Source organism: Zalophus californianus, chromosome 6 (assembly GCF_009762305.2).
Source record: "Zalophus californianus isolate mZalCal1 chromosome 6, mZalCal1.pri.v2, whole genome shotgun sequence".
Classification (NCBI taxonomy): Eukaryota; Metazoa; Chordata; class Mammalia; order Carnivora; family Otariidae; genus Zalophus; species Zalophus californianus.
Genome location: NC_045600.1, coordinates 59187278 through 59199959, shown reverse-complemented (window position 1 = coordinate 59199959; position 12682 = coordinate 59187278). Strand labels below are relative to the sequence as shown.

At 32.6% G+C, this 12682-nt stretch overlaps 1 protein-coding gene across 9 annotated transcripts in view; it reads left to right on the top strand.

The window, feature by feature from the left end:
- MIPOL1 (mirror-image polydactyly 1) overlaps positions 1-12682 on the top strand; it is a 353484-nt gene that overhangs the window by 212255 nt on the left and 128547 nt on the right. For all 9 annotated transcript variants that reach the window (XM_027572040.2, XM_027572042.2, XM_027572043.2 and 6 more), the window contains one exon: positions 9140-9234. In XM_027572040.2, the coding sequence (XP_027427841.2) occupies positions 9140-9234 (95 nt within the window). The remainder of the gene's footprint in view (positions 1-9139; positions 9235-12682) is intronic.

The window sequence follows — 12682 nt, the reverse complement described above, 5'->3', positions numbered from 1 at the left end:
AGATAAGAAGGAAATCCACACCTAATCACATCATAATGAAATAGAAAAATACTAACATCAAAGAGACATTTATAAAAGTAGCCTGCTTAAAGGAAAAAGATTACTTTCAAATGAGCACAGTTCAGTTCTCAACAGAGGAGTTGAAGTCAGGAGACACTGGAATAATGCTTTCAATGTGCTGAAAGAAAATACCTGCTAATTTAAAATCATATACCCCAAATGAATATCCTCAAAGAATGAATATGAAATAAACACATTGTCAGACCACTAAAATTGATTAAGTCATTTGCAACTTTATATTAAACTTTTAAGAGTTGTTTACACAGAAGGAACATGACTCCATAAGGAACCTTCCAACCAGGAAGGAATAAAACACAAAAGTGACAAATGCACACTGACTCAAAAAAATATATAGTACTGATATTCTTTGAGGTTTAAATCTAAATAAATTAGAATACATTAAGAATAAACAGTAACAAATAAACTGGGAGGAGAGTAAATTGAGTTAAAGGGTTTTAGGACCTATTATTGTCCAGGAGTATTAATATTTGGTTTTCTGATAAGTCAAATATTTTTCTTGTAGTTCCTAAGATAACCATTAAAAGAATATAAAGGAGGGTATAACATTCAAAGTAAAGAGAGGGATATGGGATGATAATAATAAAAGAATCCAAAAGATAGTAAGGAAAGGTGATATGAAAAGAAAAAAGAGAAGTATCAGAATAAAAAGAGCATGATAGGATTACATATTTAACCCCAAATTTATCAGTAATTACATTAAATGTGAAGGAATCAAATGTTCAAGTTAAAAGATGAAGATTGTTAGACTGGAAAAAAATAATACATGCTGTTTACAATGGTCACTTCTAAACCTAGGCATATAAAAGAGCTTGAAATTAAAAGGATATAAAAAAGATATGCCATGCCAAAGCTAACAAAAAGATTACTCTTGAAACTATGTTAACATTAGGCAAAATATAATTTAAAGCTACAAGGTTTTTTTTGTTTGCTTTGCTTCATATGTAATAAGTAAAATCATTCCTCCTTGACAAGGTGGTTTCCTGTCACACTGCAGTGTTACCATGGAAGCACACAGTAGCCATGAACCACTATTAATTCCTTTTTTCCTTTTTATCATTATATGCCCTGAAGAACCTGTTCTAAAACTGTGGGTTTCAGATATTTTGTTTCATTGCCTTTAGAAACTATTCACTTTATATAGATCAAATGTATTGAAATGTTGGCATTTCCATTTTTCAGTTTTTCTGACATTATCTGATGTTCTGACAACATTATCTGACAACATTAACAAAAAGCTTATATAGACCAACACGTATTCTGGGCTCTGTGTAAACCTGTAGTCTCTGACACTCAAGATCTATAATTTGCAAACTGTGGCCTCTGAACCAACTGACCGTTTCTGTAAATTTTTATTGGAACAATCCTTGCCCATTCATTTATATAGTGTGTATGGTTCTTGTCACACTGCAACAACTGAGTAGTTGCAAGAAAGACTATATGGCCCACAAGTCTAAAATATTTATTACCTGGACTAAAATGATCATACTCTAGACTATCACATGACTCGAACTGGTACTTTAAGCCCAGTCCTTTCTCACTTTATTGACCTGTTACTTGGTACAGTGCTATTTCTTGTTGGCATCAATTATTTCCACAATAATTTTACATCCAAAATTCAATAGAGTCTATTGTACAGCTTATGTATTTGTTCACTTTGATATGGCTATATCAAATAGTAAGTTATCTCATTTTATCACTGCATAATAGTCATGTGAAATAGGTATTATCACCCCCATTTTACTAATGAAAAAAATTGAGGTTCAGAGGCCCTAATTCAGAGTCATAGAACTACTTACTGGTAGCCAAACCTAACTTTGCTCTGAATCACTGTGCTGCACTCTCTGGAATACTTCTCTCTACCTCCGTTCTCTCTTTTGTGGACTCAGTTCACTGCTCAGGAATCATTGTCTGCCTATGAATATTTTGATTTCTGCTTCCATTACAAACTGTTTTCTTCCCTTTCTTATGTCAGACCATAGATCACTAGACAGTGCATATAAGACTGCTTTTGAGTCTGGAACCTGATCATCCTTGGTCTGAAAGATATCTCATGAGGACAAAATATTACCTCTTAGGAATAGTCTTTAAAGGGCAATACACTGTGGTAATATACTGTGGTGAGCAATCCCAGTTTTCCTAGGAAGTGGGGGTATAATTGAAATAGTCATTTTTATCCTTTTGATAGTAGCTTTTAATTTTTTAGATATCCTTCTGCGTGATATTTAGTTATGCGTCTTTACTAGGTTCATAACCTGCTTCTGAGGTGAAAAAAGTAAAATACTAAAATGGCTATAGTCTTTAAGCAGTTTTCTAATTTGATTTATTGTTTGAACATAACTAATTAGATTCCTTACAAATGTGTTCAGTAGTGTAACACGGTCTATACGTTTATGATTACTCTATAAAACAATTCTATTAAAACAGTTAACATACATATTAAATTATGCCATATTGAAATGTGGTCTTGTATGGTAGAATAAGTGTTTTTGGATATTTGTATTCTAGTTCCAGCTTTCCTTCTAACCAATTATGAAAGCTTGGACAATTTCCAAATGTTTCCTTAAACATATATTAACAACAGTTTCCTCACCTATGAAGTTGGGGACTGTATTACCTCTAAGATCCTTTTCAGGTCTAAAATTATTTGATTCTGTGATTTAATTTGTACTGTGTGCTTCTTTACTTAGCAGATATCACACATAAAATCAAATGCCTCTGTTCTCTGATAAAACAGATTACCATTAATGGTCTTGGAGTTACCAAAGGAAGGCTTAATTATATCAGACTATTACTATTAAAAACACATTCAAACAAAACATAACAAGATTTTGAAGTAAGATAAAAATGGTTTCTCCACAATATCCATGACAAATAGTGTTCGGTGATATAGATAGTGCAGTGTTTTGTCTGTCATTCTAAAGTACCAGATAAGAGTCTAAGGAAACAATGTAGTTCATTTCTAATTTGGTAGCAATACAAATGGTTGTCCTATTTAGATGGCATTGCTCAAAATATAGTTTAAAAATGAGACTTTCAGTGATAAGACTAAGCTAACATTAGTTAACCAACTTTTTTTTCAGTCACTTAAATAAGTTCTGGGGATATAATGTACAGCATAGTAACTAAAGTTAACGGTACTGTATCATATGTTTAAAACTTGCTAAGAGAGTATATCTTAAAAGTTCTCATCACAAGGAAAAAAATGTGTAACTATGTGAGCTGATGGTTGGTAACTAAATTTATTGTGGTAATCATTTCACAATATATACATACATAAAATCATTATGTTGTACACCTAAAACTAATATGATGTTATCTGTCAAATACATCTCAATAAAACTGGAAACGAACAAAAAAAGATAATGGTATAAGGGATAAAAGGTATAGGGAGAAGATAATAAAGATATAAAACGCACACTGATTGTTCTGTAAACTTCTACTTATTATCAATAACTGTTATCAAATGATGTTTTGATTCCATTGCCTCACCTGGAATTAGTTCAGCTGCTTTTCCCAGGTGTTCTAAGCAATACCTTTTACATGTTGGGAATAAGTATGAAAGGTAGCTGGAGGACATATAAAATTCTGGAGTACATCATTGAAGATTGCAATTAAAACTTCACATTTTTCCTTATATAGAAAACAAAAGAAAGGATCAAGAATGTTGCAGTTGTCTTTTTTTAATAGAGAATACTACTCACAAGAAAAAGACAAGGTATCGTTTTTGTGTGTGAGTGGAGTGAGGAGATGAGAAGAAATCTAAAACACATGCCACAGGCCAGATAAAGATATTTTGGTAATGCTCAGAAGAGAAATTATTTTTTTGGAGCAGGGAAATATACTAGGTTAAAAATCATTTCACATTTTGGGGCACCTGACTGGCTCAGTCAGCAGAGCATCCAACTCTTGATCTCAGGGTCTTGATCTCAAGGTCATGAGTTCAAGCCCCACACTGGGCATGGAGCCTACTTTAAAAAAATAAAGAAAATAAAACAAAGTACTCATTTCACATTTTAACATTGCTGTATGCTTGTTAAAATAGATGGTATCTTAGAAGTATTATTGGCATGATTTTTCTGCATAAAATTATAGTGTTTTAAAATCAGTAGTATCTTAGATTCAATGAAATTTGGTGATAAGCTCATAAAATTTGTTAGTTTTGTTTAGAGAGTTTTAAATTTGTTTAGAAAGTTTTAAAAATATAATTATGATTATATATGCTTAGAAATATTTTTTGTTAAAATAGTAAAATTAGTGGATTTAGGAGAACATGTTTTAGTAAAGACGAGAAATGTTTTTAATAGATAAATTTTGGTGGAGTAAGCAGCAGAATGTTTATATTCTTACTAGTATTAGGGAGAGATGAACCAGCAGCACAGTTTGAGAAGTAGGAGATCCAGCTAATGACTAAATACAGTGTTAACTCCTAGTTGTTCCCATTACTAAGACTAAATACACACATGACTCCCAGTTACAAGACTCCTTCATGCCGAAAACTTAGGTGAAGTTTTGGAGGAATTAGAATAAAGAACAAAAAGAGCAATTATATGTGGAAAGGCTTGAGTGATATATAAAAAGGCAGCATGCTCAAGAGTATCTGGTACATCTCTGCTTGTCCTTTTCCCTGCAAGTGTGGCTAAGACATATGAAAATTAATCAAGTGCTTGTGAACCCACACATTGGTGGGTTATTTTTCAAATTCCTAAGTAATTATTTTTTGTCTCTGTCATATGTTCTTAAGAATATAGGTTGACCTAGCATATATGTGTATGTGTGTGTATATAAACATATATATGTTGTGTTCACATATATTTACATATGTATATCCGAGAATGTTATATAGTCTTGCAAGTTGCTTAATTTTCGTGAACTTCAATTTTATCACCTGTAAAATAAGGATAATTGGAGTTCTCTCATAGGTTGATTGTGGGGATAGACTATAGGATTTCAAGCACTTGATACGATGCCCAACCCATAGTAGGCATTCAACAAATGGCATTATAGTTAAGCACAGATGCTTTCAAGTTACATCAATTTAAGCAGCAAGTTTGGCAGTTTTTTTATAGTATATATAGCTTTATAAAGTACATCACTTTATATAAAATATATAAACACATTATACACACTTAGCATAGGACCCATTCCATTCCTTGGTATTTACCTAAAAGAGATGAAGGCATTGTTCCACAAAGTTACCTATATGCTGATGTTTATAGGAGCTTTATTAATAATTGCCCCAAACTGGAAACAACCCAAATGTCCATCAATTGGTGAATGTATATATAGATTTTGATACATCCCTACGATGGAATACTACTCAGTGACATAAAGGGATGAACCATTGATAAATGTAATAGTATGAATGAATCCCAAAAGCATTAAGTAAAAGAAGCCAAATTCAAAAGGCTGCCTACTACATGATTCCGTTTGTGTGTCACATTCTAGAAAAGGCAAACTATAGGAATAAAAATCACAAGTGGTTGCCAGGGATTGGGTGTAAAGGGAAGACGTTGACTATATTGGTGCACCAAGGAACATTGTGGATGAATGGAAATATTCTGTATCTTGATTGTGATGGCTGTTACATGACTATAAATTTGTCAAAATTTATACAACTGTACATCATAGATGGGTAAATTTTTACTTTGTGTAAGTTATAACTCAATAAATTTGACTTTAAAAAATACATCCATGTATACTTATGTGATACATGATGCATGTTTTACTTCAATAAAGATTTTATCTAAAAATATACCTATAAGTAGAAAAAGTGTTATAGTTGTGTAAAACATTTATTAAAACTCAGATTGTATATAGAAATCCTGACTCACTGAAGGCCTTGCTCAAAAATATAAGTATCTTTATCAAAAATTTCAAGGTAAGTAAATACATAGATTCTAAGCATTACAGTAAAAGGGGTATTATAGAAAATTTAATCCAAAAGAAGGCGAGACAAAAAAGAGCAAAGAAAACAGGACATATGAAACATGAAAAATATGTACAAATAAGTCCAAATATATCTGTAATCACAGTATATAGCACATCTTTACAACATGTGAAGATAAGTATTATCAGATAAACATATATCAACATGAATAAAAGTCAAAAGTACAATGCCAAAAAAGCAGTTGCCTGTGAAATATGTGAAGTATCATTTATATAAAGTTTAAAACCTGCAAAAAAATATACATTATCTATAAGTATTTAACTATATAATAAAAGTATAAAATGTCCTTGAAAATGATAAACCCAGATTCATGGAAGTGTTCACTTTGGGGGTGGAAGGGAAGGAGGGAGTATAACTAGTAAGTGCGATATATGGGTTGGGATAGAGGATTTTTTTTTAAATAGGAAGCAAGATAAAAAAATATTTTTTAAATTTAAGACAAAGTTTATAACTTTGTAAAGCATGTCATCAATATTGTAAATAGGTGTATGTCATTGCATATGTGCTTATATATACACGTATAGACTGTTTCTGGACAGATGACTGCTAATCTCAGGAGAAAGGATTTGTACTGAGGGTTGGAGGTGGAAGAAAGATTTACTTTACACTGTATTTTCTTATACTTTTTAAATTTTATTAGTTTTTTTAATGCATGTATTTTTATGAGTACACACATAAATGAATGCATGCAGTTTTTTTTCATGTAATTGCCAGAAATATGGGAAATATGCCCAAGGAACAGGAAAAAATATCTTGTTTACTAATTTCCTTAATGTTTTTTATATGAAATTTATTATTGACTTGTAATTTATTATTGACGTGGAATTATATGATATTAATAGTGAAAGGAAATGCAATAGAAGTAAACAGCACATTTAAATTAGTTTTCTTACATATAACATAGATCCAACTCAAACTAGCCTAAGCTTAAAAAAAAGATTTATGTACTCAGGAAGTCCAAGAGATGGAATGGATCTGAAACTGTCTGGCATAGGGGATCCAGGAGTACAAATGATGTCATCAGGATTCAGTTTTCTTCTGGGGCTGGTGGGATGGAGTACTGTATTTGAACAACCTGGATTATATTTACCTGAGTGGTAGGGAATGAAGTTCATCCTAGCCACCAGGACTGCACAGCATCACTGTGACAGAGGGTAAGGGTATTTCCCCAAAAAAGAAATGCTGGCCAGATGAACATATATCTGATAAAGGAAAAGCCAGGAAGTTTATAATAGCTTTGAACATAGTCAGCAGGGCCTAGACATAAGATTAGACATTTGGATTGCTATGAAGCCACACCAGATCTTCATAGCCAATTAAATGTGAGAAGTGAGAAAGTCAGTATTACCTGAAGCACAGGGATTTAAGTAAAATTCTCATGTTCCCATTTTTATTGCAGAAATGTCTTAGGCAGAAATCTAATTCATTATGGCGTTTTCCTACCAGAACATTGTTCATTTTGTTTTTGGTTTGGGAGGGGTTTTTTGTTTGTTTATTTTGTTTCTGTTTGTTCGTTTTTGCAGAAGTAAGTACCAGGTTAAAAAAAAAATCAAAAATAATCATCTAAGGTACTTAGCATTCTCATATATTTATTTAGCAAATTCTCTGTTACCTGTCCAATATTTGATATTCCTTAAATACATGCAACAGGATGTTCGACATTTTGTAAGTTGAATGTGATACGTTCTTTTTTGTGTGATTCTTTTTGATCATTAGTCACAGTGGGCATCTGTGTCTTCCATGTTAACCATTTCAATCACATTTTATAGTTTACTGAAAATTGGCAAGCTGTCAATTTTTGACATAAAGAACCAGCCACGTATTTTTAAATGCTTTTTAATAATTTTTGAGAATGTTTTATCTATAATTCTAGAATGTGACATGTTAAAGCAAGCACTCAAACATCTTAAATTTAATGAACAAGTAACTCTTTGTTAGGTTTGCTAGCCCAGATAGAGAACAAATTATTTAACTTAGCTCCTAAAGTTATATACAAAGACCTGAATTGTTGCATTGTTTTTATTATTCTCCATTATTCAAATAGAAAAGTGGCATTGTCCAGTGCTCACTTACATTACACTAATTAATTTTCCTGTGGTCAGGATTTCACAGTTTGTCTTACGACTTTATTCTTATGCAAGAAAATAATCCCAGTGAAATCATCTGAGTTCAGCAAAATTAGTGAACTTCTGCCTCCACACTCACTTTTTAATTATTGTCGTTAGTTTGTGAGGTGTTTGATAACAATTTGCTCTGTGTTACATATCAAACACCACTTAAAGTGAAAGACAGTCTTTTCATGCAAATCAAATTTTGAATAAACAAAACTGAAATCTGACTTTACCAGTACCATATTTTAAAAGTTACATTGAAAACTTTTTGGCTACGCCTGAAACGCAATGGGAAAAATGGTTGGAAGTTGGCAGTTCTTTTAAAACTACAAGTTTGAACTCTGTAGAAAAACTGATTACAGTCCTTTTAAAATTTGAATACTACAGGCGGAGAAGAACAATAACATCCTTTGAAAAAAATACCTCTAACATTCAAGATTGTTGCCATACTCCCTTTAGAGATTTTTGTCCTGCAGAAAAGGAATTGAAAAGGTTAAGTCATATCTGTAAGAATCAGGTTATAGTCTTGTGTATTTTTTTCACATTAAATATCAAAGATGGCTTAACAACATATTTAGAATTTTCTGGGTTTTACTATTAATAAAGTTAAAAGAAAATCTAGTGTGGTCAGGCAGTGGAGCCACATTAAGTTTGTATGTGAAACACCGATTGTGCTTATCTCTACTCTAGATATTGCTCTGAACCCATGTTCCACATTCTGAATTCTGTGTATAAAGTTAAACATTGCAGAGGGCATATATCTGATGATACAGATGAATAAGGATGAAGTTGAGTAATGAGCAAACTTGATAAATTTAATATGTTCTTCAACATGTGTGTTATTCATATAATTTGATTATTTTATGGGAAATTATGAGACACTACTGAAAATACGGATAGATTTTAAAACTACCACAAATTTAAGGCTATTTATACTGCAATACTGTATCTAACATACCAAAACTAATATTAAAGTTCTTAAAATATTAATTACTTGCAGGCAAAGTTGTTGGCTATGCAACAAGCCAGAGAGACTGCAATTCAACAGTACAAAAAACTAGAAGAAGAAATCCAAACACTTCGAGTTTACTACAGGTAAAATTCTTTTTAACCTGGGCATAAATAAATGTTGGTCTGGCCCTTTTGAACTATTTGCTCATCTAAATGCCACCTCTGAATGATATATATATTTAAAATAGTACATGAATAACAGTAATAACAGCCTTTTGCCAATTATAGTATAATATGAGAAGTTTTATAAAGGAATGCCACTGAAGGATTTTTAACACTTATTTAATTTATGCTCCAAGAGTAGTTGTGAAATTAATTCAGTAGGTCACACTGGCATTTTTTAATGAAAAGAAATAGAATAGAAAATGTCACTGGGTGTTATATGCAAACAATGAGTCATGGAACACTACATCAAAAACTAATGATGTAATGTATGGTGATTAACATAACATAATAAAATTTAAAAAATTTTTAAAAATGAGTGCGTCTCCTATAGTAAAGGTAAATATTGTTTTATGATATTTTGGTTTCAGTTTGGTGTTGTGTGAAAGAGAGTTAAGATTGTATATTGAGTTATGTGTAAAATATATTTTCCAAATGGATCATGGTTAAAAAAAAAGGTTTGAAAAGTGATGTACAATGTCCTGTATGTTCTCTGATACTTAATAAGATTAAAAAACCCTCAAGTCTGAAGTGTAAGAATTTACTAACTTGGGCTGTGGGTTATTGAAAGATTTTCTTTTAATTTTGCCCCTTCTCAGAATAATGTTGTTAAGTACAAAAAATGCAATTAAATCAAAATCAGCTTTACTGAAATAGTTACGAAAATATCATGTCATATTTTACTATATTCACACATCATTATTAATACATTAAATTAGTATGTCTAACAGCAAGTCTATTAACTATAATTTCAAAGTAGTGATGACTGTAAATGGTATTTTTGGGATAACTGCAAACCCTGAAATGTGATGTGAAAACACCAGTGGTTCCTATGGGTGCAATTTCTCAAGAACTGCTAAACAGTACTACTGTAGTTTTTGGCTATGTTCATAATTGTAAGAAATGCTGTATTTACACCAGAGTGAAAAATGAAGATGAATTTTTTTTTCATCCCAAGTTAAGAATGCCTGCTTTAGAACAGTGTTACTGGCATATGTAGTTGGTTATTGTTATGAGTTGAATTGGGTCCCTCAAACAAGATATGTTGAAGTCCTAACCCCTAGAATCTCAGAATGTGACTGTATTTGAAAATAAGGCCTTTAGAGAGGCAGCCAGGTAAAATTAGGTCATTAGCATGGGCTCTAACCTAATATGACTGATGTTCTATAACAAGGAGAAATTTAGACACAGAGATACACACATAGAGGAAGGCTGTATAAAGACACAGGGAGAAGACAACTGTGTGCCTGGCGTCCACAAGCCAAGTAATGCCAAATTTTGACAGCTAACACTAAAATGTAGAAGAGGCCTGGGAGGATTCTCACCTATAGCCATCAAAGAGAGCATAACCGAGCTGGCACCTTGATTTTGGACTTGTAGGTAAATTTCTGTTTTAAGCCTCCCAGTTTGTGGTACATTGTTATAGTAGCCTTATGAATTAATGCAGTTATAAAATATTAAGTGTGTTTGATTGATGACTGAATGGGGAATCATTTGTCCACAGTTAGAAGCAATGTCTATATGTGATCATGTGGATAAACAAAAACCTGATGATTAATGAAGACATCCCAGCCATCCACCCTTTTTTTTTTTTGTAACTATAGAGTGAATATCACAATCTTTCCTTCATACTTTACACCAGTGGATTCTCAACTGTAGCTGTGCATTAGAAGCACCTGAGGAGCCTCTAAAAATTCTAATCCCCATCTCCTCCCAGGCCAATTACATCAGTCTCTTGAGGTAGGACTAGGCTGTCAGTGTGTTTTAAGTTCCCTAAAAATTCCCACATGTATTCAAGTTTGAGGGATGCTGCTTTACAAGCACATTTCAGGTAGCTGCATTAAATTAGGGTCTCTTGGTAGAATAATAGGAGCATATATTAAACGTGCTACTAGGACTTATGAATATTGTGTAATTTGTGCCCTTGGCTATTGCAGTGCAGTATGAAGTAGCTTCACACTATTGGTAAGGGAGAGTTTTCATGGAAACTTCCCCTGCCATCCTTGTGAGATAGGACAGCAAATGCTTGTTGGTAAAGTGACATTGTCCAGGAATTCTGAGAAGCATATGATAATCTTACATGAACTGACATTTTTTTTCTTAAAAAACAAACCTTGATGTCAGTTCTTAATGCTCCTTCTTTTTACTGAATTGCAGATTACTGAAAGATTTTTAAAAATTGTAAAGCCAAAACACTTGTTTTCCGAAGACTTTTTTAATCTACACGAATATATCAGAGTTAAACAATCTCTTCTAGATAAAGAGTTAACAATTGTTGGCTCAAAGATATGCTTCACATGTACCCCTCTCACTGCTACTTAAAAAAAAAAAAAAGGCTGGTAGTATGCTAAAACTACTGGGATTTGCACTTAAGACAGCCCTGCCTTTTGTGGCTCATATAAGTGAACCTCTCCAAGACCATTTCCTTTTTGTGAAATTAGAATTATAGCACCTACCTCATACAGTTGTTTTAAGTATGTACAGTTCTTAGCACAGTATTTAGTTTATTGTTAGTGCTCAACCAATGTTAAGATAAATTTACTTTTACACGACGAAGTCAGTGAAGTAGGAGTAGAATCAAAATGTATATCACTGAAGCCAAAGGAGGAGATTTTAAAAAAATTTAAAAAAAAAGGTCATCTATTGCTAAATGGTTAAGGAAGATAAGGAGAAAAACTGTCCTTTCTATTTGAAATTAGGTAGTCATTAGTAACCTCCACAGAAGTAGTTTTAATAAAGCATTAGATACAGAAGTCAGTTTTCTGTGAATTGAAGAGTGATTAGAGGTCAAGAAGCATAGTAATTTGGACAATAGAGCAGTCCTTGAAGAAACTTGAATGAGAAAGATGTTAATGATAGTTGAGAAGAAAGGAAGATAGGTTTAGGACTTTTGGTTTTGGTTTTTGAAAAATGGCAGATATTTGAGCCTGCTTATGACTAATTGGAAAGAGCTAATAGAGAGAATTGTTATGGATGGAACAGGATTCCTACAGAAATAGGAAGAGATGGAATTTAGAATCTCCCAAAGCATTTGCCTTGAACAGGAAGATGGTCAGTCACCTTGTGCTCACAGACAGAACTGAAAGAGATAAGAATAGCTGTGGAATAGAAATAAGTGTCAGTTCACAATTAAGAGTTTCATTTTTTTCTGTAAAGTGAGGGTCAGTGTGGGCTTCTAAAGTGCAGAGGACAGGAGGCTTTGAAAGGGAATGGGAAAGAAAACTAAATAGGGGCAAGAAGACCACGACAAGCAGTCCTAAAGAGCGAGCTGGACATAGATGCTACAGATGAGTTTTAGTTTGTACAGTTGCATAACTTAACACGCTTGTATAGTAGCACAGAAGGCAAAGAATTGAAATGATCCAGGATT